General features: G+C 42.6%; 1 protein-coding gene across 4 annotated transcripts in view; it reads left to right on the top strand.

Annotated features, from left to right (window-relative positions):
* CNOT7 (CCR4-NOT transcription complex subunit 7) overlaps positions 1 to 26,706 on the top strand; it is a 111,775-nt gene that overhangs the window by 17,881 nt on the left and 67,188 nt on the right. For 2 of the 4 annotated variants that reach the window (XM_043546166.1, XM_037897690.2), the window contains exons 5-7: positions 2,625 to 2,769; positions 8,718 to 8,828; positions 12,293 to 13,952. In XM_043546166.1, the coding sequence (XP_043402101.1) occupies positions 2,625 to 2,769; positions 8,718 to 8,828; positions 12,293 to 12,421 (385 nt within the window). In that variant the 3' untranslated portion in view covers positions 12,422 to 13,952. Of the gene's footprint in view, positions 1 to 2,624; positions 2,770 to 8,717; positions 8,829 to 12,292; positions 13,953 to 26,706 lie in introns of those variants that run through there. The other 2 variants (XM_043546165.1, XM_037897691.2) reach the window with 1 other exon arrangement.

Consider the following 26,706-nt stretch of genomic DNA (forward strand, 5'->3'; position numbering starts at 1 on the left):
CTTTTTAAATGCTTTATTTTGCTAGTGTAAGCAAAAGAAGCTGCTTTTCTGATCTCAAGTCTACCTGTCAAGCAATCAAGTTGACTATTCTGTAGTTTTATGCTATTGGTCTCCGTTGAAACTCCTGCCTTTACAAGCCAGGGAGCAAAGGAGTCAATCTTCTGCTGTAAATTTTGGATTGCAGCCGCAAAAGCACAACTGCAGCATTGGGAACCTCAGATGCTGGGTCAGATTTCTAGTTGTTTGAAGGAGTCAATGGTAGAATATGGGAAACTCTCTTGGGAGAACCATAGTCAGCTGTACCGTCGCTTGTCCCCCGTTAGTGGATTTTAAGAAATGACCTGTTCTTCCCTGGTGTTGCTGTTAAGGATTTTCTAGTCTCTTTCTCCCTTTAGGCAGTAATACAGCAAGATCATAAAGATGATCAATAATATATAAATAGGGTGACACAAAATGCTATAAAAGAGCATAACTCATCTTGAACCAGGGGAAAATAGCATTCAAGATAGAAATGAATAATGCAAATTAAAGCCCCAGTCCTGCATCTGAAATCAGGGCTCCACACAGGTGTGGGCATCCAGTGTCCAGGAACATAATACAGGATTAGAGCCTTGTTCAGTAGTATCAGCCGAACAAACAGTCCTGCCTCAGCCAATTTGCATCTTGTTTGCTTTTTGTGTTGTGGATTTTGAGTTAGTCGTAGATCGGAACCAAATGGGTGGAGGTGACAGAAAAGAAGAAAGCTAGTAGCAGTTGGAGCAGATATCAGAAGGGGCAACCCGAGACAACACCTTACCACTGGGGGCACCCCAAGGCCCCACCCACACCCCAAGGAAAACCCCAGATACCTTATCATTCTACTTCTGCCACCATGTCAGGGTCGTCCCGTCCCCCCCCCATTCTGAACTCTGGGGTATAGATTTGGGGACCTGCATGAAAGACCCCCTAAGTTTATATTCTACCAGCTTAGGTTAAAACTTCCTCAAGGCACAAATTCCTTTCCTTGTCCTTGGACGGTATTGCTGCCACCACCAAGTGATTTACATAAAAATTCAGAGAAGGGTCACTTGGAATCCCTGTTCCTCCAAAATATCCCCCCCCACCCCCCAGCCCCTTCACCTCCTTTCCTGGGGAGGCTTGAGAATAATATACCAACAAATTGCCTTAGCAGTGTGAGCACAGACCAGACCCTTTGTCTTCAGGACACTGAAAATCAATCAGGTTCTTAAAAGAAGAAATTTATTTATAAAGAAAAAAATAAAAGAATCACACCTGCAAAATCAGGATGGAAGGTGACTTTACAGGGTAATAAAAAGATTTTAAAACACAGAGGATTCCCCTCTGGGCTCAGCTCCACAGTTACAAAAACAGGCATAAAACTACCTCTGTAGCATAGGAAAATTCACAAGCTAAAACAAAAAATAACAACGCATTTCCTTGCCCTACTTACAATTTCTGTGAATTTAAATGGATTATTCCAGGTATATTTTCAGGAGATGTTGTACCTGCTTGTCTTCTCCCTCCGTCCGGAGAGGGAACAACAAACAAATCCTCTTCTCCCCCCACTCTTCCCCCGCCCCGATTTGAAAGTATCTTCTTTTCTTATTGGTCCTTCTGGTCAGGTGCCAGCTAACTTATCTGAGCTACTTACAGGTGACCCCTTACAGGTAAGGCAGTTGCTAACCTTCCCTTTGTATTCATGACAGTCCCCAAAAGCCCCAGTCAAGATAGTACAGCACAAAAGGGCCCCAGACATACAAGAGGTACTCCCTGCCCTGAGGAGCTTACAGTCTAACTTTCTCAGCAGGCAGTAGCAGTACACGTTGCCCTTTAACCCAATCAATATATGTATTTTTATTTATGTAAATTAGTTTAGAAAATTCCCCTGTCAACTATCTATAAAATAGGTATATAATATAGTATTCTCTCAACATGAACTTACAGCTAATGGGTAAGTGAACTATCTAACAGCTGTATCAAGGGTTTCCAATAACAAGATGTAGAGGCAGAAACTAAACTCATATTGTTGCAGAACCCAGAGGAAGGGGAACTATGTGCAGCCTTAACTAGAGCAGGTGAAGTTCTTCAGGGTGCAAATAATCCATGATTCTATGTAGTACGTATACACTTTAGGTTCTGGCAGCAGTAGAAGTCATTTACTTTCATCTTCTACCGTCTCATCACTAGAAACTTTCAATGCATATGAAAAGAGCCAGCTTGAAATCTGTCCATTATACATTCCGAGAATAGGTCCAGTGGTGGCAAAGTAGTGTCTCCTTCATAATGCTGCCCTGACAGTGTTTCTGCAGGAACGTCTTCGTGTTCATTCCATCATTTGGCCTCCTTGAAGAGACTGCCAACATGGATTCCAATTTTGATAGTTTTTATGGTGGTGGAAACTTGTCTTCTGCAAACTGCAGTGAGAACATCTGTGTTTCTCTGCTGTTAATATTTGAAGAGTCACATGATCCTCAAATTCTTTTGGTTAAATTTATATATAAAACGGCTCCCTATCTTTTGTTTTTAATTTAAATTTAACTAATTGGAGGCTTGACATTGGAGGTGAGAAGGATTTTTTTTTATTATCTGCCTGACTTTGTTTTGTGTATGTGATTAATTTGCAGTGGTTATGACTTTGGCTATCTAATCAAAATCCTGACTAATTCTAATTTACCTGAAGAGGAGCTGGACTTCTTTGAGATACTCCGGTTGTTTTTCCCCGTCATTTATGATGTGAAGTATCTCATGAAGAGCTGCAAAAATCTCAAGGTAAATGATTTGATATCTGGTTCAGAAAAGAATTTTTTAAGACGGCATTTTTTCCTACTGAAAGAACATATATGGCATCTGTTCACTGCCCTGTCCAGTAGCGAGCTCTACCTTGATGGTATTATTTGTTACACACAGTTGACTAGACTAATGGTTATTTGATATATAAAACGTTATTGATGAAATGTAAGAGGCAGGGAGGAGCACATATTTTTGTTCTTGTGGCTCCTAGCTATTTAAAAATTACAAACCAATCCCATTTATTGGCAGCATCATAGATCTATGCTACCAAATGATAAACCCATGTTTGGAGGAAGTTACATCTTGCTGTTAATTTCTCAGGCTGTTAGAATTGATGGGCTTGGCCTCTGTGAGCAGGGTATTAATGACACACTCTTGCATCATTCCTCACTGCTCAATCCACGGAGGGGCTGCAGTTATGATAAGGTGTAGTGAAAAGTGACTTTGGTGTGAAGGGATGGAACGGCTAGACCTGCTGGTCGCCGTGTAGGCAAAAATGAGCAATGACAGATATGCTCAGAGCCAACTCATGACTTCTAGAAAAATAGACAGGGTTAGAAACTAACCTCTCAACTCAAGCCAGTTGGGCTATTAATTGGCTTGTTCTATTAGGCATAAAATTTGGAGAAGATTTGATTGGCCTGGAGAATGAATGTGAACTGGAAACAAATGTATGAAGGGAAGGACATCAAAAAGATATGCTGTTGGGATTGTTACAGCCATGCTTGCCAAAGAAGGCCACGTATCTGGACTGGTTTTGAAATGAAAGGGGCACAACTCATCTGAGGCAATAGGTGGCTCGCTGTTTTGATGGAAGGCGACACAGAACACTCTGGGTTTTCTAAATGAGAACACGTGGAAACTGGACACAGACTGACTGACTAATGCAGCCACCTCCTGAGTACAGGGATGGTATGCTACTCTTCATCTCAGAATGCTGAACAAGTGATTTAGACGATGCTGATGAGCTTGAATTTTGTGAGGCTATGCAGGTAAAGGACATGTATCTTTTAATGAGGATCTTACTGGTGACTGAAGTAAAGAACATAATTTCCACCATCTCCTATGCTAATCAGTCTGCACTGGATGTGGCGAGGAGTGGGTGGGATGGTCTTTTCCAACTATCAGGAAAAGCAAACTAGCCCAGTATCTGGTCAGGAGTTTTGCATCCCAGCAGCAACCCTCACCAGCTGAGTAAAGAATGTTTATTGGGGACCATCTAATTGAAACTGGGTTTCCATTGGGACCAAGAGAAGTAATGAAGTAGTTGGAAAAACTGCAGAAGTCAACAAAATTGTGCACCCCCATGGACTGAAACAAAACCTTTGCTGCTTATATACAGTTGTTTTGTCCCACGTATAAATGTGTAATCCACCCTTATGGACTTGTGGGTGGAGTTGACAAATTTAACAGCTGCTGTCATTAGAGCTTTGTGATAATGGCAATTAAACTGCAGACCAATTATGACAGGAGAGGGAGAGATTGGGACTACTCTGTTCCTCCAAACATCATTGCTGAAACAGTCCCATTACTGTCCACAGCAATGAAATGATGCCAACTGTGTTGATCTGTCCCAAACTGAGAACAGCTGGTGTGAGTCTTTGGAAGCCGAATCATTAATTACTTGCATGCACTGTTGCCTAAATGAATTTCTTTGCTTTTTTTGTTTAAATCTCTATTAAATTGCAGTGAATTGAATTACTGTATTGAGGTCCTTTATTGATTGGTGCAAGCTACTCTTGTTGGTCACTTCATTTTATTAGAAACACTTGATTTTCCTAAGACACATTTTGGTGCTGATGGTCAGCCCTGGGGACTGAAACCCGCTCTACAGAATTGTGTGGATGGTGGTTGCAGCCATTCTGTAGAATTACCTCCTGACTCCAGCAGAAATACTACAGAAAGAGTATAGTCACTTGCTGTTGCTCATCTACGGCACTACTCCTACTCTCCATCTTCTGTTGGGTGGGGACCATGGTGCAGCTGTAGCCTGGTGACCAATAGCAATACAGATTCTTCCCTAAAGAGGAAGAATGGTCCAGTGGTTGGAACACTAGCTGGGCACTTGAGAGACCCAAATTCAGTTCCCTACTCTACCATAAACTGCCTGTGTGACCCGAGGCAAGATACTTAGTCCCTCTGAGCTGCAGTTTCCCATCTCTGAAATGGGAATAGTAATACCTCCCTGCCTGATGAGATGTTGAGGATAAATACGTTAATGATTGTGAGAGGTTCAGATTCTGCAGTAATGGAGGATCAATAAGTACCTTAACTAAACAGGTAAATCCTGACTGAATTTAATGGTGGGGTGGGGCTTGGCAAGCTGCACAGAGTAGTTAACACTCTATACCAATGTCCTGAGATTTGTGGAGTTGGGCTTGTATTCCCCATTGATCTTGGGCCATCATCCGTGGTGATGGGGTTACAGAACCAAGCTGCTAACCTGTCTGTCTCAAAGGAATGATGCATCTGAAATATTTTGAAATATTTTTTCTTTTCCTTCTTGTGGCTATTTATATCTAAGGGGAGGAAGGGTATGTTTTGACCTACAGTTTATAAAGCATTTTTGGTTCTCAAGCTTATATTAAAAACCTTTTGATCAGCACTGCCTTAATCTGGAGTTTTTTTTTTAAAAAAAGTGACTTAGAGAAGAAAGGCTCTGTATCCCATAATTAGTCTCCAGAGAGATCCAGTGTTTCCCTTGTTTTTCCAACAGTTGTAAACTATTCGGTGTGACAAACTTTTAGGCACCCTTTTTGGAAAATTTTGGCCAATATCCACAACCAAAGGTGACGCTTTTACCCTGTCCTGAATTTTTTTTCTAGATCAGTGTTACACACACTGCAGGGGCTGGAATGTAATATTTCCACATTTTTTCTTTTTCTTTGTAACAGGTAGATTTAAGACCTATGACATTCAAGCTAAGTTAGAATTGGTAGGTATGCTGTCTCACTGCTATCAGTACCCAGTAATGAGAGAAGTGATCTTCAGCTACTGTCTAGTCAGGCGGGCATGTGGCTTAAAAGGGATGAGTGTGGGTTTTAAGAGGGCCCAGTTTTTAATGAGGCATGTTTCTAATAGCAATCCATGTTAATGCTATGGGAACTGCTGAAAATGTCTATTCAGCAGCTCAGGTGTGCCCCTTCTTCCCTCCTACCCTTGTCCCCATGGTGCTTATTTAAAAAGGGGAAGTTAGGTAATAGTGTGAGTTGAAATGCATGCAAAATTCAGATTGTAGCACAAACCAGCAAAAATGGCAAAAGTCAGAGAGACATTGTCACGCTATAAAATATTTGAATTACCCCACACATTTTCTTATCTGTCACATTAACACCTTACATAATTAAAATGGAAATAATTTTTAAAATGTAGTTTTCACTACCTTACACTGTCTGCTCGTTTTTCACATGTTGGATGATTTAAAATAAACTAGTTAGTTTCAATGTCAGGTTCTTATGCCCTAGCACAATTCTGTAGTGTTTGGCTTGCAGATGCCACTTGGGAATTAATAAAATTTCCATTTGAATTAAAAAAACAAACTGCCTACTCATGGAAACATCCTTGTTGGCTGTAACATTCATAGTTCTTTTGAACAATCTGCATTTGGGGCCAAATTTGACTTGGTTAAAGTTCAATCTTTAACTTGCATTATTTCACCTCAGCCTCTTCTCCCTCTCTTCTCCATCTCCCAAAATGGTACATGGTCAATGGAATTCAAATACTATATGTTCCCTTTTTAATATTAAAAAGAACTTGCTTTGTGCTAGCTTCATTCCTGTCTTTGACTACTTCTGTGTTTTGGTTTCCTTTTTTTTCAGATGTAAAAAATGTAGTGCAGGCTAAAAGCATTTTGATGCTCTTCCTAGTTTCAACCCTATTGCTGGCAGAGTAGTGATCCAAAGCAGTCTGCCTGACACACAGTTTCACTATGCAGTATAGTGTTTCAAAAATTATTGTAAGGTAACTGATTTTCTCCCAGTCGTACAACCCTTTAAAGAGTGGTACCTCCGCAACGTAGTCTTGCACATACCATAACTATATTGTCCCATGGGGATCAGTTTAGCTAAGATTACACTAACCTGTCTAAAGCTGAATTGATCTGCAGAGAGGCTGCTTCTGCTTGTAGCACCACTATCGCTTTCGTGACACTAAAATGAATGGGCGGAATTCATCAATACCTGTTTTGGGGATAGTTATAGGAGATGCTGCTAATCTTATGGAGAAACTGGAGTAGGGATAGTCTGATTTGTTCAGTTGTGTGTTTGTTTTTTATTATTATTATTATTTTTTATTTGTCCGTGAAAGTCTTTCGGGCATTTTCATTCTGTGGACCATTTCTCAAGATAGGACTCATATCATTGGCAGCTCTCCTCCCAATCTCTCACCTGCTGCGCAACTGTAGTGTTATGAAGTTATATGAAAAAGTAGTGCTAGGGCAGGGTAAAGGAGTGAAGATGAAAATAAACGTGGTTTGATTAAATGGATACAGCTGCTTGGTTACTTCCCCTCCCGTATTGTAAATTGTGCTATTTGTTTCCTCTCCCTGGATGTAGGACTTATATTTATTAGTTCCAAACCTTCCCCCATTGCCCACAACCCCTAAAGACTCTGATTTCTCCTAGTGCTTTGCTTTGGTTCTGTGTGTATGCACTACCTTGTCTATTTTGAGATTTTCTCCAAATTTGATTCAGTTGAATTTACACCAAAAATACACCCAGTAAAAGGACATGAAGGCGCTGTGCTTAGTTGGTCAAAAAGCTTCTGGAAGTCACAAGTTCCCCACTGGGCTGCAATTAACAGGAAGAAAAATTGCTTGAAGACTGAAGGATACTTTACTGTTAGATAAGATGTGTAGACCACCAATGAACCATGCCCTACAATTAGAGACTCTCTGTAGAGCAGTTCCCAATTTTGAGCCCTATGTTTACTTGCTACACTCAGTGTCTAAAAGCTGTCCTTTTTGTACATGGGCTGTTTATATATGTGTGTGTGTATCGAAGGGCTTTCAGCACAGATGTGGCTTAAAATGTTTTCTTCAAAAAATACACTCTCAGTAGCACAGTGCCTGTTTTTTGTGTGCTTATGGTATCTAATATCTTCTTGAACCTGGTTACGGTGCAGTTTACATTACATTACTTTTTACACAGATGTTTCATTTACTCTTTTATGGCAGTTAATAAAACAAATTAAAACATTGTTAAAGGTCGGTTGAATGTTAGCTTTTTCACTTCGTTCTTTTTTCCCCCTCTTGAATTTTACAACTTCACCTGGGTTCAGGGGTCTCCATTAATTCCTAAGGTAGACGATTTTCCTGGATTCCCTCTACTTTAGATGCTTTGAAGTTTTGTGGGGGAAGCGCAGAACCCTGAGCTTAGGTGGTGGCAGGTAAGTGAAGGAAAAAACTGTGTTTTTAAATGAAAGCTAATTCCTTTCAAGACAAGTTGGAGTGCACATGTTCGTAGTGATTTGGATGTTAAATTGCTTTATGTTTGAATTACCACTGTTCATGTTTAAATTCTAGCCCTATTAGAAAAGTAGGGAGTTAAAGAAACACCTTGATTTCTCAAACTGTCATTCAGCAGCAGCATCAATCCTTTCAGTTTAGTCAATGTAATACTTGAAGGAATTGCCTTGTTCAGTAGTAATTCCTTCAACTTTAATTGGCTGCTGTGCCGAGGCTTATTAGGTCTAAGACAGTCATTAATACTTGAAAGTGCTTGATACTTAAAGCCTGAATGAAAAGCTTGGCTTTTCCAAGTGTGTGCTGGTTGTATATCTCTACTATAACCGCTATTGTGCTAAGCTAAATATATACAAATGGTGGTTGAATAGACTTCGTTATGCAGAATTCTAGTGCTACTATTGAATGATCTGACTTCATAATTATTATCCCCGCTTTGACTGTGTAATGTTCCTTCCTTTTTCAGGGTGGATTGCAAGAAGTCGCAGAGCAGTTGGAGCTGGAAAGGATAGGACCACAGCATCAGGCAGGATCTGATTCTTTACTCACGGGAATGGCCTTTTTCAAAATGAGAGAAGTAGGTGTCCATATTGCTTTCTGTTGTAGTTTATGTGGATGAAAGTAAGCTGCTTTCGTAGTCAGTATTGATTACTGTTCACACTTATGAGATGTGCTAGAACCATTGACCCACCAAAGCCAGTGGCAGTATAACAAATTTTCAGAAGAAGTAAGAGAAATGGATGAGAGGGCATCAATTCTGTGACAAAGGGCAGAGTCTATGATGGGCATTCCCATGCAAAGTACAATCTACCACCAACAAATCCTTTCCTTTCCTTGTTTTGGTTTGTGTGTGCCCTTAGTGAGGGGATGTCTCTACACGGTTCTCTCTCTCCTCCTTCCTCCCCTTGCTGGTGCTGTTCCTTCCTGTAGTCTGTGGGCCTTCATCTTCCACGGCAGGGAGCCCCAGCTACCTGAACCTATCGTCCACTCCCTGGGTCTTCTGAGAGATTGAAGCAGGTGGCTCAGGCCACTCTGTCAGTGCTTCTGTTCACCACCATCTCCTCCAGCTGACAAGTCATACATTCTTCTTTCCATAGTGTCCCTATGGGTGCTTCACATCAGGATGTGCAGTCACCTTTTCATCAGCATTTTCTGCACATCCATGCCTACGTCCTAGATATCCTTGTGTCTGGTATGAGGGTATATGGGAGGACCAGACCTGTCACCTCTCCAGGTCCTTCTCAACTGCCTGTGCCTTGAGACAGAGCATCATGTCTGTTAGACACACAGCTTACTGTCTCTCTCGCTTAATCTTTCTCTCTTCTTTCTGGTATTGTCTTTTATTTAGAAGTTTGTGCTCTTCCTCCCCCACCCCACCTTCTTTGTATGCCCCATCTGGGCCTTGTCTTTTCCCTGGCCTTGAACCAGTCTCGAGTATGGATTATGCCTGAGAGCCAGGGCTTCAAACCCTGCCAAACTTGGCATAAATATTTCCCCCTCAGTGACAGACATTCAGGCTGCCTCCACTGCCTGGGACAGATATATGTCCCCTCCAAATGAAAGAGCTGCTCTGGATTTAAAAGCAGATCTAAGAAATTGAGGGACAACTTCAAGTCCTCATAAGAGAAGGTCAGACAATTGCCAAGCTCTCTCTACAGGCCTCTCTCAGTGTCGCCAATACAGCTGCATGTTCGATGGCTACAGCAGTAGTCATGTGCCAAGCTTCTTGGCTGCGCTCCTTCGTAATGCAGCTAGGGATCAACTTAGGGTAAAGGCACAAATATTTCTCGCCTTGTTAAGATGCGAGGAGTGTCCACGCTAGCTTTTACAAATGTGTGGCATACCTCGAGTTACTGGCAATCCATTAACTTAGTGTACCAGTTCACTGAAGCTGAATCTTGTAAGTCTCTTGCACATCCCTAGGACTGCTTTGTGGCTGGGGGGAGAAATTGGTTGCTGTTAATGTAATGTATTTATTTTTCACACAAGAGCATGTGTTAAAACATTGGCACAAGAAACTCCTCTTTTACCAGTGTGTCTGTAGTCTGGCCTCATGCTACAGACTTGTGGTTCTCATTTAATATGCAAAAAGTGTTCACAGTGGCAACCCTCATCTTTAACATTTTAATCCAAGTGACCTTCACTTGGATTAAGTTGGAGCATTGAATGCTGGGATGTGTAGCTTCTGAAGTCCATGTTGCCATATGAAGGAGGAGGCAGCTGTATGCCTCTGGCAAATATTGTTTCATGCTAACCCTTACTGCACATCACACAGTCTCCATGTGGTTAGGCTCGCATTAGTGTGATTGGCAGGGCACAGGCTAGAGCTGCAGGGCCGGACTGATCTTTTTCTGGTAAGATCCAAGCATGAGGCACACTGGTACTGTGCAAGTTTCCCCACAGTACTCCAACTCCTCCTTTGAGCTCAAGCTTTACATGGGATCTAAAACAACGAAGGGGAAAAGTGAATAACATCCACATCTTTCTCAGTTCACAGGGTGTGATACTACATTTAAATGTGATTTGAGAGAAAAGGTCCAAACCCATGAAAATTCCCCTAATAATAAAGTGCAGCCAACTTGCATTCTTCAGTTACTACCACTGTAACTTGTTATATTTTCACTAACTACTAGAGCTTAGCTGGGAGCAATAAGAATCTGAGTTTTCTAATTAAAATGAGGCATGATCTCACTGTTTTTATAAAACAAGCAAAGATTTTTAATTCTATTGTTCAGACCTTCATAGGAGTTTTGAAAATTTTTCTCCTCTATTGACTCTTGCACTATTTTATTTGGGAAATGGTGAATTTTATGTTTGTATTTTGAATGAATCATATCAACAAGGCTTTTTGCTTTGCTAACTTAGGTTTTTGTCCTAAAACACACGTAATCTTTCACCAGTATTATTTTAGCTCTGGAAAAGGTTGTTTATTGATTGTTGATATAGAACCAGCAGGAGGAGCACAACTTTCTGGTCTGGCTTTTAAGTGCCACAAAAGAGGTCATTGATCTCTCTCCTTTTCTCTCCCAGTCTAAAAGATACTTTGCTTCTTGATGCTGCACCCCGGGGGAATTTTTTTAGAAAAGCTAGTGGTGGGCTTTTTAAAGACTTTAAATTTAAAAAAAAAAAAAAAACCACCCCAAAAAGTAAAAGTGCCCTTAGGCAATTCCTGGAATTCACTATCCTACATGCAGGAAATGCTGCTCTAGGTAAATCCAAGTTTTTTGGGAGAAGAGAGGATGGATGACTTTAAATAATGTCTTGACTTTCCTGCCTGCACTCATCCTGTCTCCCTTAATTTGTTGTGTGAGCTCTCTTCTGTTCATATTTACTCTATGCCCTTTCTCTACTTCTTCATCTTTTAGCTCTCCTGTAATTTTGTAAAGTGCTGCATCCATGCATTATTTATTCAGTTTTTATTTTAGCTTTGCCAGTTTCTCGTTACAGGGAGAGGATTTGTTTAAAGGTGAAATACATGTATTTGCATCTTCCTGCATTCCCAAAACTTCATCATGGATGCTGCAGCCATGTTCAAGCAATAAGAAATTAATGCCCCTGAATGTAGACCGGGATTTAAAGTAGATAATGGTGGATAAAATCTTTAGGAAAAACTGGCTTAGTTAGATTTACACCCCATTTAAACATTCAGTATATCTTGAAAACCACACTGAGTAGTGTGTGGTGCTTAATTAGGAAGGGTGAAGGAGAAGGCCCACCAAACTCACTTACAAAGAGATATTGTTCTGTTGCATTTGTAAGACACAAGGCTCTAATTCTTGGGTTAAAATAGACTCCTGAGACTTCTAGAGTTGTTACCATTTACCACTGATCAAAATAAGGGAAGATGCATTGAAGGGCTAATATTCTTTCTCTCATGGCCAAGAACACTTCAGTGCCAAGAGTCACTTAGTTATTTTGGTTTAGTTTCACTTACATGTGGAGCATGAAAATTCAGACTTTTACAAAAGCCTGACAGTATTTGATCTCATTAGGACTCTTATTCTTCAGTATTGATCTTGTCTTTTTTTAATTCCTTTTTAGATGTTCTTTGAAGATCACATTGATGATGCCAAATATTGTGGTCACTTGTATGGCCTCGGTTCTGGTTCTTCCTATGTACAAAATGGCACAGGGAATGCATATGAAGAAGAAGCCAACAAACAGTCATGACATGAAATGGGAGGTCATCTTTTCTGAGCTCTGTGTGCTTGTATATAGGTTTTATCTCTGGTTGAATCCCTTGGACAATTAGGCTCCCCCCCACACTTCTCAACACACTTTATTTTCTGCCTTTCTATGTACTAAATCTGACTGTTCCTATCACAGATCTGATCTTGATATGTTGAATTTTCTGAGTTAAATTTGGCCTTTGTACCTACCCAATCTGTAAAGAAGCATGTGTAGGATCAGTGTGGCAGAGAGAAGGGGAAAGCTAAATCATAATGAATATTCTGGTAAACTTACCTAGTTGGTCTTAGTTTTGTTTTTTTTCCCCTTCCCCCAAATTAACTAGCACTGATTTGTAACTAACTTCCCTGTTTCATGTCTGTCCCTTCCAGTATGCTGGTGTTTTAGCTATTCAAGATTGCGGACCATCAAATTTGCACTTTAGAGAGTGACTCTGACTCAGATCCTCTGTTTTATCTGAAGTTTTGGGGGTTTTTGCCCTGAGCTAGAAAAATAAGTCTGCCAACTTTAGCAACTTCACACTGTGTTCCTTGGTTTTTGAGCCTGCAGAACATAACACATTCACTGCATAACAACGTTTGTTTGTTCAAGCAAAACAAACTACTGAAATCTTAGTAACTGCTGTTATCTTACTGGTGTTCAGTCTTCCAAGCACATCCTTCCTGCGCATATCAGCTTCTAATTGGCCTGCTTTAAAGCCACTCTGTGATGGAAGAAAATGTTTGAAAAACCAGCTTTACACCCTTCAGGAAAAATTGAGAGACTTACTTTTGTATTTTTGCCATTGAGCTGAAAATCTGAGGATATTGGAACTGCAGTGGTTCTATTATGGCACACTTCCCTGGATTCAGTTCCTAGCTTTTATTCCAGTAATGTATTACCTAAATATTTTTTATTTTTTAAAGTCATATTTATTATGTACTTGATTTGATGATTTTTGCAAGTGAGTTTAGTTAAGGATAAAACCCAAAGATGTGAAGTAAACTTTATATTGAATGATTAAATTAGAACGAAGATAAATTGTGCTTTTGTAGTTGCTACAAAGACAGATGGTACAGATATATTTGTTGTAAAACAACAAAATATAAATTACTTATAGCTAATAAAGTTACCTGAGGAGTGTAATGCTAGTTTTATTTTTTGAGTGTATCTTAGCAATATATTTTATATATATTGTTTTAAAGGACTGTAATGTACTTTAACCATGCATAGCAGAGCAATTGTGCAGGAAGACTTCTTTGGGATTGAATAGCTAAATACTAGCCTGAAATGATGGAATGCACGCCTCAGTGTGAGTGCGTTATCTTCACTGAAATCAATATTTGCAAATCTCCAAATGTTCGCCAAATTGATCTGTTTACCTTGTACTTTAACACATTCTTTTTTCATTAAGTTACAATAATATAACTGGGTGGTCCTTTTTAAAACAAGAACAAATTATTTGCATAACAGAGGGTATTATTTGTTTTTAAAGCTTTTGTAAATAAAGGCTTCAGAAATGTTTTCTTACATATCTACAGACTGGTAGTTTTGTTCTGAAACCTTTACTGGAATGTATATTGTACCCCATTCAGTCCCTGTATACTTCCTATTCCACTATGCGTACTAATTCATCTTTCTGGTGTCTGAAAGCGCTTTTAACAGCTCCCAAGTGGTGCCAGCACCAACTTATTTCTGCCAATTGAGAGCATAGCAGGAGTCTGTTTCTGTGTCCAAATTATTTCACTGCTATTAGCCTAATTTATGAGTGTGTGGGTACAACTACCCAATTAAGTTTCTCTCTTCAGGTATCTAGAGACTGTCACTCTAAGAAGTTGTGCTGGATCACTCTTTATTTTGACCTCTGAGTCAGATGGGCATAGATAAGGACACTGTTGGCATTTAACAAATAAACATAGGTGTGTATCTTTAGCCCAGTCCTGCTTTCATTTGAATATCCAAATCACCTGATGACTTCAGTGGGAGTTCAGAGTATACTAGGAATGCAGAATTGGGCCCTTTGAAGGTCTGATGTACTTTTGTCAGACAGAAGCTGTTAAGATTTAAAACACTATGATGGGATTATATGTGGTTATGCTTTGAGGGAAAACTAGTTTTTATGTGAATTTTTTTATATTTGGTTAACTTTTGTTTTGAAGGATCTTCTCAGCTGTGGATAAAAGGGACTTTTCTAAGTTTTTGAAATATTCCTTGGTTGTTTGTGGTGGTAGACATTTCTGCTCTCTCCCTCTCCTTCACAATGGGAAGGGTCTTATGAATAATTTGTGTGTTTTGGAGCAAGACAATGTGAAATCAGGATTCAGTTTTATCAGTCAGAGAAAACTCTTAAATGGGTTTGATCCGCCCACATACTTAAGAGCTGTCATCGCACACAGTCCCAGCTATAGAGCATGTATTTAGGTTCCTTTTGCAAAGTTAACACAAAGGAGGTTTAGTTTCTAACAAGGAGCTATTTAACCTGGGGAGGAATGTCAGTTTTTTCTAATTTAAAATTGGACTAACTTGTTTCAAAGGTGGACATGGTGATGTCTTTGTGGAGATAAATCCATATACATATTTTAAATTGAACTGCTCCAGAAATGTAGACACATGCCTCCTTAATTTAATGCCAAGAATTCTCATCATGCCCCTGCTACCTCCCAACCTCCTCGAAATCTGTTACTAGATAGCCTTGTTTGTTGTTCACGTTTCCTTTGACGTAAGCCTATTTATTTGTTGCACCTAATGTTCCGTTTCTTGTCACTTGCATTTTGGCTTCTCTGGTCAGCTGTGTCTAACTCTTTGGGCACTGGTTTATGTGTTAGAGCTAAGTAGGTGCTGGGTGGCGTGATGGCTAAAGAGAGAGGCTCCATCAGATATTCAAGAAATTCAGCAAATGATTGAGAACTTAGTGTTTTTCTTTGACTGATTGTCCACACGGATTCCACTCTTGGTGCACATGCACCATATGTGAGTGAGAGGATTCTTTTAGCAGCAGGTTCTGTTGGGGCCAAGCCTGTGCCCTAGGTGTCTGTGCATCTCCTATCTATGGCAGAGCAGGCCCAACGGTTTCTCTTTACTGCCTGTGACAGCAAGATGGAAGCCCTGCAGTTGTCCACTTTCTTTGCACATTGTGATTGTTTTAATTCTTTTTTTTATTACCATTGTCAAAATACTTATTATTCAATTACCCTAAATGGCTCCCCTTACAGGAGTACTAGCATTATGGCAGAAGCCAAGTTAACTGGGACTTAAGGCCTGTCCCTCATGTGACACTGCAATGCTTATTGATGATGGGTACTCCTGCTCCCTGCTTTGTCTTGGAGAAGGACATGTCCCAGAGTGATGTTCCATCTGTTTGCTCTTTCTCCAAGTGAACTCAGAGTGAGGGAAGCCCCTTTGAAGCTGTTTCTACGAGAGCAAATGGATGCAAGCCATCTCAGATGCCGAGAGGAGAGCTGCAGCCAGGCCTCTACTGTCCAGTTAGACTCTCTGTAAGTGTGTTGGTGAGCAGTGATTCCACCCTGAGCTCTTGGGCCACATCTACTCAGAGGCCCCACTCATCTGCCACTACATCGGCATCGATGTCTGACAGGCAGAAAGGAGCACCGTTCCAAAGATAAGCCCAGACACAGGTTGCTGTCCCTGGCACCTGGCAGAGTGAGACAGAAGGGTCAGCAAGGCCATGACTCATCCTGGGTTCATTCATCTGAAGACCCTGAGAAGGTCCATTCTATTGTCCTGGTACAGACTCCCAGTGGACAGCGCTGCTCTCTGTAGCAACCCTTCAGCATTTACCCTGACACTGATTTTCTTGGTACTCAAGCCTCAGCACCAAGTGCCTCTGTGATAGTAGCCCCAGTACCATACACATTGGTACCCACTACCTTGGAACCAATTATGTCTGCATCTAAACCATACACAGTGTTCACTGATTTTAGCTGTGGGCACAGTGCCAGAGTTGTCTCCTCCAAAAAATTAAGGAAGGTGATAGCTAAACCCCCAGCCTTGGAGTCACTGGTATGCTGGGGTAGAGGAGTATTCCCAGTACCAACCTCCTCCGTGGAGACAGAGTACACCTGACAGAAGTGCCTCTCCCTTAATGGAGGTCTAGTCCTTTTCCTCCTCCTCCTCCTCTGCTGAGCATAGCAGAGAATCATCTACCACTTGCCCACCATCCCCTCCCTTGATAGCCAGCTGGGAGTCAGGAAGGGATTGTAGGAAGGAGTCTGTGAGAGGTAATGGAAGTCTAGGCTTCACGGGGATCATAATATCTGTACCGTTCTCGGTTTCTTCCACCTCAATATTCCTATCCATACTAGTTTGGTTTTACTGGTGTGCAGCCGTACTCCAGGAGACTTGCTTCATCCCCTGTCTGCAGGGCAGGATTGCCCTTCCTGAAAGGCAAATCAAGCCAGTTACTTAAGGGAGGAAGAGAGTTGAAGAACATCATCAGCTACCAGAGGAAGTGAAGCTGATCTCTGCTATAATCTCATCCTCCTCTGATGAGATAGTGTCCACCTAAATTGGTCTCAGCTGAGTTTAATGAATTCCAGGACCTGATGAAGTGCATGGCAGAAACTTTGGATATACCCCTGGAAGTAGTCAAACAGCTTGTGTTGGTGTTCTCGAATATTTAATATTCTTTTACAACAGGGAAACAAATCTAGTCTGTTCATAAAGGTCTACTGGAGCTTGCAAGAACTGTCTGGCATACATCTGCATCTATCCCAGCCAAGTCAAAGGAGCTGACGGGATGTACCAGGGCCCTTCTAAAAGTTTTGAGTATTTCTATTCACATCCAACACCAGGTTCTCTCATAGTGGTAACAGTTCAGGAGAAATCAAAACAGCAGTATCCTCGTATGTCCATACTTAGAGAAGAGAACCCAAACAAATTGTCCGTGTTCAGTGACCAGGTGTATTTGTCGGCTAGCCTCCCGATGAGGCTAACAACGTGGCCCTTCTCTCAAAATATAACTACCTATAAAATGAGAAGCTTGTCCTAGTTTTAAAAACTCTGTAAAGAACACCAGGATGACATGAAGCCTATCGTGGTGGAGGGACAACTGACTGCCCATAGATCATTACAGGCTGTGCTAGATGTTTGACACTATGGCACATGCAATGACCATTGCAATAGCCACGACGGGTTATCATGAGTTCAGTCCTTGGCCATTTCCAGGGAGGTATAGGCAACAGTGAGGACCTCCCATTTGAGGGTAACAAACTGTTCGACAATGGAACAAATGAGGCCTTCCGCTCCTCAAAAAATTCACCGGCAACTGGGCTCTTTGGGCCTCTGTTCCAACCTCTAGAAGAAAGCAGTCATGCCAACAACTGCCCTGCCAACAGTGCCCTGCTGTAGGAACATCTCCCTACCAATACAGAGTCCTGCCCTTTGATCTTTCTACAGTATCAAGGGTATTCAAGAATGGAGCAATAGTGGCAGCTCATCTACGGAGAATCCAGGTCTGTCCTTACCTCAGTAACTGGCTGACTTGTGGAAGATCACTGCAGCAGATGACCGACTCTAGTCAAGTAATTCTAAATATTTCTGCTTTACTAGGTCTCAAAATCAACAGACAGAAATCCACATTGATTCCAACTCCGAGTGTAGAGTTCATAGGAGCACTGTTAGACTGAAGGTCAGTGAGAACTCACTTTCCATGAGAGATTCCAAACTAACCAGGTCTTATCAATGAACTAAAAGCTCATCCAAAGATACCAATGAAAACATACCGTAGACTTCTAGCACATGTGGCCTCATGCATTTGTTACACAATATGCCAGACTTCACCTATCCTGCATGAAAGGGTGGTTGAAATCTGTGTATCTATCCAGCATTCACCACATGAATATGATGGTCACAGTCCCACAAGAAGGCATTTCCTCATTAAACTTGTGGAAAGATCCTCTTCACGCATTCAATGAAGTACCCTTCTCTACAGCTTTGTTTGCCAAATTTCTGATGACATCTGGCTCCACTCAGGGATGGGGGCACCTTTAAATTCAGGGCCTGTGGTTCCATCATTAAGCTTGCCTCCACATAAACATTCTAGAGCTCAGACTTATCCTGGCATGCAAAGTATTCTTGACTCCTCTTCGGGGATCCACAGTAAAAATGTGGACAGTCAATGTCACAGCGGTAGATCGTCAACAGGCAAGTGTGGATGATCTTGCTCCCCCATCCGTCAGGAAATCACATGTTTATGGGATTGGTTCTTCCAAACCAAATCACACTGGTGGGTCTTCACCTTCCTGGTCTTCAAGACATCTTGGCAGATCAACTGAGCAAGCAATTCTCTGACAACCACAAGTGGTCTCTCAAAGACTCAGTCCTACAGAACATCTTTCAGAAGTGGGCATTCCCAGAAATAGACCTGATTACCACAGATCGGAACAAGTGTCAGATATTCTGCCCCAGAGGGGTCACAGCCCAGTCCTGGTATTGAGATTTGATTAACATTTCAGCAACCCCCTCCCCCATCTGCTCTGTCCAAAACAGTCTCTCGGAATAGTCCAGACCAATGTTAGTTGGATGAGGTTCAGAACAGTTTGCTCCAAGGCAGGAAACCTTCAACCAGACTGACTCTTATAAAGCTAAATAGGAAAGGGTTTCTGTTTGGGCATCTCGGCACCAGCTTTCTCCCTTGACATCACCAATTTTCAGTAATACTGGACTGTTTGCTAGTCCTGAACAATTTAGATTTTCCATCAGCTCCATAGGGATCTATCTAGCAGCAATAGCTGCACCCTCCTATCTAGAAAAGTGGGTCTCAGCCAGGGGTATGCATGCCCCTGGGGGTACATAGAGGTCTTTCAAGGGGTACATCAACTCATCTAGATATTTGTCTAGTTTTACAACCGACTACATGAAAAGCACTAGCGAAGTCAGTACAAACTAAAATTTCATATGGACAATAACTTATTTATATTTCTGTATATACTATACACTGAAATGTAAGTACAATATGTATCTTCCAATTGATTTATAATTATATGGTAAAAATGAGAAAGTAAGCAATTTTTCAGTAATAGTGTGCTGTGACACTTTTTCGTATTTGTATGTCTGATTTTATAAGCAAGTAGATTTTAAGTGAGGTGAAACTTGGGGGTACGCAAGATAAATCAAACTCCTGAAAGGGGTACAGTAGTCCTGAAAGATCCACTGATCTAGAGCATTACTGTATTTTCCCTACCCTACATATTAAGGTTCCTGAAAGGTCTCATCTGTGGTTTTCCCCACAGCTGGGGAGCTCTCTCCTCTCTCTTGGGATCTTCATATTAGCAGGGTTGATGAGTCCTCCCTTTTGAGCCCTAAGCAACTTGTTCCCCATGCCACCTTTCTGGTGGCCATTACATCAACTGGAACGGTAGGGGAAATTCAGGTCAAGTCCTCCTTATACAGTGTTCATAAAGACAGATTTAATCTGTGACCTCACTCCATGCTTCTGCCCAAGGTTGTCTAAATTCCATATAAAACAATCCATTTACCTCTGGGTTTTGTTTCCTAAGCCTCTTCGCACACTTGATGTCGTAAGGTAGTTTTACTGAGACAAACAATAAACAGGAATCCCTGAGGACAGCATATTTCTAAGATCCATGGTAATGTAGGGCAGTGATCTCCAACCTTTTTATGACCAAGATCACTTTTTGAATTTAAGGGCAGGATCTACCCCACCCCTTCTCCAAAGGCTCCCCCCCTCCTTGCTTTCCTCCACCCTCACTCACTTGCACAAGGCTGGAGTTTGGGAGGGGGTGCGGGCTCTGGGCTGGAGCTGAGGGGTTTACAGTGTGGGAGGGGGCTCTGGGCTGAGCCTGGGGCCAGGGGTTGGGGTATAGGAGGGGGTGTGGGCTCTGGGCTGGGGCAGAGTGTTGTGGTGTGGGGTGTTGGCTCTGGGAGGGGGATCAGGGCTGGGATTGAGGTGCAGGAGTGGGTTTGGGGTGCTGGCTATAATGACCCAAGCCAATGCAATAGCAGGTACACTTCAATTGTACATCCAGTGTATTATTTGAATGCAATCTTCCTAACTTTTTCACCGTTTAACTAATTGTGTGCCCATTAAGCATACTTACACTGATGTTGCTAGCTTTCATATAATGTGGGTCACCTTGAAAGCTGCCTTTGCTGCAATGGGTGCATTTGTGAAGAAAAGTTATATGGGCAAGTTAGACTCAGTCATACGAAGTCAAATGGAAGAATAATTTTATGCTCACTTGGTACACTATATTAAATATAGTCTAACTGTGCATTTGACATCTAAAGAAGTTAAATCCTATTGATTGAAAATTCAACGTTCCGTTTTGTAACACTGTGTAGAGCTATAGTGTTTTAATGTATAGCCCTGTTTGTGCTGCCAATTGTTCGGGTATGGTATGTTAGAGAGGACTATTTTAAATGTAAGCCAGCATTGAACTTTCTCTTCACATTCAGAAGGAAACCACTATCCTCCTGTGTGTGTCTGACACGGTTCATAGAAAAGGAGAATGGAGTAAATTGGTAGGCTATATGGAGGTGCAGCCACAAAAGTTCAGAAAGTAGATGGTTTTCCTCAACCATGCTGTATATTAATGTGCAGTTTAAAAAGAAAAAGCAAGGTTACCAAAAATATCCTTGCTCTGATCCAGACATCTTTCCTACGCACTCAGTAATAGCAAATGAAACCGAACTTCCAGCAGAATGTGTGCAGTACAAGCAAAAATGACCAAGTTGTTGTGAGGAGATTTAGAATCCTTTCATAAAAGTCTGCCAACAGATGGGTTTCTGTTGTGTTTTAGGACAAGAGGACTTCTCTCTTAAACTGGGCCTTTTTGTTAGCTTGCTGGTTGCTGTGAATGGATTGTAAAAGGATTACTCTGAGTGGCATTGATTATATTGAAATCTGTTATGCTTGGTCGTTTGCATGTGGTGGACTGAAAAATCACAAACTGCTTCAGTGCATGTCTCCACTTCCTACAGTGAAGTACTGCTCCAGGGTACCCAGGCTTGAGAGTACTAATCCTTTTCATATACTCATAGGACTGAAAGGGACCTCGAGAGTTCACCTCGTCCAGTCCCCTGCACTCAAGGCAGCACTAAGTATTATCTAGACCATCCCTGACAGCTGTTTGTCTAACCTGTTCTTAAAAATCTCCAATGATGGAGATTCCACAACCTCCCTAGGCAATTTATTCCAGTGCTTAACCACCCTGACAGTTAGGAAGTTTTTCCTAACATCCAACCTAAATCTCCCTTGCTGCATTTTAAGCCCATTGCTTCTTGTCCTATCTTCAGAGGTTAAGGAGAACAATTTTTCTCCCTTCTTGTAACAACCTTTTTATGTACTTGAAAACTTATGTCCCCTCTCAGTCTGCTCTTCTCTAGTCTAAAAAAACCCAAGTTTTTCAATCTTCTCTCAAAGGTCATGTCATGTTTTCTAGACCTTTAATCATTTTTGTTGCTCTTCCCTGGACTTTCTCCAATTTGTCCACATCTTTCCTTGAAATGTGGCGCCCAGAACTGGATGCAATACTCCAGTTGAGGCCTAATCAGTGTGGAGTAGAGCAGAAGAATTACTTCTCGGGTCTTGCTTACAACACTCCTGCTAATACATCCCAGAATGATGTTTGCTTTTTTTGCAACAGCGTTACACTGTTGACTCATATTTAGCTTGTGATCCACTATGACCCCACAGTACTCCTTCCTAAACAGTCATTTCCCATTTTGTATGAGTGCAACTGATTGTTCCTTCCTAAGAAGAGTGCTTTGCATTTGTCCTTATTGAATTTCATCTTATTTACTTCAGACTTTTTCTTCAGTTTGTCCAGATCATTTTGAATTATAATCCTATCCTCCAAAGCACTTGCAATCCCTCCCAGATTGGTATCATCTGCAAATTTTATAAGTGTACTCTATGCCATTATCTAAATCATTGATGAAAATATCGAAAAGAACAGGACCCAGAACTGATCCCTGTGGGACCTCCCTCATTATGCCTTTCCAGTATGACTGTGAACCACTGATAACTACTCTCTGGGGATGATTTTCCAACCAGTTATGCTCCCATCTTTTAGTATCTAGGTTGTATCTCCCTAGTTTGTTTATGAGAAGTTTCATGCGAGACAGTATCAAAAGCTTTACTAAAGTCAAGATATACCACGTCTACCGCTTCCACCCTAGCCACAAGGTCTGTTACCCTGTCAAAGAAAGCTATAAGGTTGGTTTGACCCAATTTGTTCTTGACAAATCCATGCTGACTGTTATTTATCACCTTATTATCTTCTAGATGTTTGCAAATTGTTTGCTTAATTGTTTGCTCCATTATCTTTCCGGGTACAGAAATTAAGCTGATTGGTTTGTAATTCCCCGGGTTGTACTTATTTTCCTTTTTATGGATTGGCATGATATTTGCCCTTTTCCAGGCTTCTGGAATCTCTCCTGTCTTCCATGACTTTTCAAAGATAATCGCTAATGGCTCAGATATCTCCTCTCTCATCTCCTTGAGTATTCTAGGATGCATTTCATCAGGCCCTGGTGACTTGAAGGCCTCTAACTTGTCTAAGTAATTTTTTAACTGGTTCTTTCCCTATTTAGCCTCTGATCCTACCTCATTTTCACTGACATTCTCTGTTAGATGTCCAATCACCGCCAATCTACTTAGTGAAAACCGAAACAAAGAAGTCATTAAGCACCTCTGCCATTTCCGCATTTTCTGTTCTTGTTTTCCCTCCCACCTCTTGAATAACAGGCCTACCCTGGTCTTCCTCTTGCTTCTAATGTATTTGTAGAATGTTTTCATGTTACCCTTTATGTCTCTAGCTAGTTTGATCTCATTTTGTGCCTTGGCCTTTCTAATTCTGTCCCTGCATACTTGTGTTGTTTGTTTATATTCATCCTTTGTCATTTGACATAGTTTCCATTTTTTGAAGGACTCTTTTTTGATTTTTAAATCATTGAAGATCTCCTGGTTAAGCCAGGGTGGTCTCTTGCCATACTTCCGATCTTTCCTACACAGTGGGATAGTTTGCTCTTGTGTCCTAAATAATGTCTCTCTGAAAAACTGCCAACTGTCTTCAATTGTTTTTCCCCCTAGAGTTGCTTCCCATGGGATCTTACCTACCAACTCTCTGAGTTTGCTAAAGTCTGCCTTCTTGAAATCCATTGTCTTTATTTTGCTGTTCTCCCTCCTACCGTTCCTTAGAATCATGAACTCTACCATTTCATGATCACTTTCACCCAAGCTGCCTTCCACTTTCAAATTCTCAATCAGTTCCTCCTTATTTGTCAAAATGAAATCTAGAGCAGCCTCTCTCCTAGTAGCTTTCTCCACCTTCTGAAATAAATAATTGTCTCCAATACATTCCAAGAACTTGTTCGATAATCTGTGCTCTGCTGTGTTGTTTTCACAACAGATGTCCCCCCCAGTTCTGTCTTCTCTCCTTTATTTCTGCTATAATAGCCCATTTCCCCCCAAATTCTGACCCTTTTCCTAGATCTCCATGTTTTTGACTTACCTGTGGCTTTGGTCACCTGCCCCCTTTGAACCTAGTTTAAAGCCCTCCTCACTAGGTGTATCCAAATATGCTCTTCCCCTTTCTCAATAGGTGGATCCATATCTGCTTAGCAGTCTTTCTTCCTGGAACAGCGTCCAGTGATCAAGGAAGCCAAAGCCCTCCTGGTGACACCATCCAAGTAGCCAGACATTCATCTCCAGGATGCATCTGTCTCTGCCTGGACCCCTACCATTGGCTGGAAGAATCTAAGAGAACACCACCTGCACTCTCAACTCCTTCACCCTTTCTTCCAGAGCCCTGTAGTCACTTCTGAACTGCTGAGGGTCATTCCTCACAGTATCATTAATGCCCACGTGGATGAGTAGCATGGGGTAGTAGTCAGATGATCCTCAACAGTTGCTCTGTAACATCTTTGATACGGGCCCCTGGCAGGCAGCATACCTCCCAGGATGTCATGTCAGGGCGACAGATGGGTGCCTCCGTCCCCCTGAGAAGAGAGTCACTAACCACTACTATCCTATGTTTCCTCCTGGGAATGGTGGCTGTGATCCTTTTAGCCTTGGGGGCTTCTCCTCCTCCACCTTTTGGCATGATTCCTCATCGTTTGTTACCAGGGCAGCATAACGGTTCTCCATCACCATGGTGGATGGGTGGGTTGGGAGTACGGGGGGAGCACTGCCTGCTGCCAGATCTAACCAGCAGTCAGTGTCCTCCCTGTGACAGAGACATATCTTCCTCCTCCCCCAGTGGTGTAACAGCAGTCCTCTAGCTGGATAGTGTCCTCAGCCTTGGATGTCTCCATATGAATATTCTCAAGGAATTCCTTGTGGGCACGGATGCTCCTCAGCCTAGCCACCTCCCACCTGTAGCTCTCCCACCTGTTTTCAGAGAGATTCCACCAGCAGGCACCTTTCACACTGGATGGCTTTATGTGAGTAGGAAATGCAGGCCACAGTCTCTGCAAATCCACACCAGGATCTGGGTAGAGGCATCCGTGGTTAGGTTCTCAGTCTGGATACAGGTGCAGGTGGAGGAGACAGGAGCAGTGTTGGCATTGGTAATTCGGCCCTTCCTAACCATAGCGATTCTATTACTTCTCCCTCCAACAAACTCACTCTGAAACTCCCCTGTTGCTCTGTAGCAGTTTTATCCAGAGTTTTCTTCTCCTGTGGCTGAGTAGGTGTGGTTGAGGGGGAAAAAGGGCTACTGCTTGGCTCTGAGGAGGAATCCTCTACACTTACTGTAGCTGTGTTTAGGGGAATGAAGAATTGCTGGTCCTGCTACAGCTTTGCAGACAGCTAGCTGCTAGTTGCCTCCTGTTAATGGGAGTGCTGAAGAGGCCTTGCTGTCTTATCTCTCCTTTGCTGAGATGAGGTCGGGTTTTTTTTTGCCAGGTAGGTCTTTTCTTACCATAGTGAAATTCTTGCTTCAGTGATCTATTGGGAGGGGGACAGGATGGGAAAAATCCTCTACAGTAGAACATCAGAGTTACGAACATCTCGGGAACGGAGCTTGTTTGTAACTCTGAAATGTTCATAACTCTGAACAAAACATTATGGTGGTTCTTTCAAAAGTTACAGCCGAACATTGACCTAATACAGCTTTGAAACTTTACTATAGTAGCAAGGGGGCATGGTCTTTCTCCCTGACAGACTGTGAGAGAGCTGTGACTGCCCTCTGGTGGGCAGAGCTGGGACACCCACGACCACCCCACCGGAAGCAGAGGGGTGGGACAGGAACCGGAAATATAAAAGACCAGCCTTCCAGCTCAGTTTGGGGAGAACTGCCAGAGAAGCAGGATGTCTCCTCCCCCCGCGGCTAGAGGTCAGACCCAACAGAGGCCGCTACAGTGCCAGAGACCCAGAGGGACACGGCGGAGCTGTTGTGGCTGCCACTAGCTGTTTACCCCTGCGAGACAAATGATGACCCTGGAACCCAGGTACTCCCTGAATGGGAGTGCAGGAAGGAGCCCAGGGAAGCCGAATAGGGTTCGGCTGCGTTACTGATGGCAAGCCGATCAGTGTGTTGCCAGATTCCACACTCACAGATCACTCCACCACTATTAAGGCCTTGGGCTGGGCTGCAGTGGAGTCGGGTGGGCCTGCGTCCCCCTACCTCCTGCTACCCCACCCAGGAGGCCTGCCTTGGTCTGTTGTCCACCCGAGCTAGGATGCCAGACGGTTTTGCTGCCTGCCCTGCCAGAGAGCTGATCCCCCTAGACCAGGGATGGCCAACCTGAGCCTGAGAAGGAGCCAGAATTTACCAATGTACATTGCCAAAGAGCCACAATAATACATCCGCAGCCCCCATGACCCCCCCCAAGCACTTCCTGCCCACCGCCAGCCCTGCCAATCAGCACCTCCCCTTCCCTCCCCATGCCTCCTGCCTGCCATGATCAGCTGTTTTGCAGTGTACAGGAGGCTCTGGGATGGAGGGGGGGAGGATCAAGGGTGCAGCAGGCTCAGGGGAGGGGACAGGAAGGGGCGGGGGCCTTGGGGTAAGGGGTGGAGTGGGGGCAGGGCCTTGGGTTGAGCAGTGGAAAGTTGGCACCTGTAGCTCCAGCCCTGGAGTCAGCACCTATGCAAGGAGCCGCATATTAACTTCTGAAGAGCTGCATGCGGCTCCGGAGCCACAGGTTGGCCACCCCTGTCCTAGACTGCTGTGCTGCCCTGCCTGACTGCAAGCCAGAGCCATTAACTGTTTGCTGCCCTTCCCTGATTGAGGGCCCTGGGCCTATAGACTCGTCGATGCTCTGCCTGACTTCAGGCCAGAGCCCTTAATTGTTGGCTGTCC

This window comes from Chelonia mydas, chromosome 4 (assembly GCF_015237465.2).
Source record: "Chelonia mydas isolate rCheMyd1 chromosome 4, rCheMyd1.pri.v2, whole genome shotgun sequence".
In the NCBI taxonomy this organism is placed as follows: Eukaryota; Metazoa; Chordata; order Testudines; family Cheloniidae; genus Chelonia; species Chelonia mydas.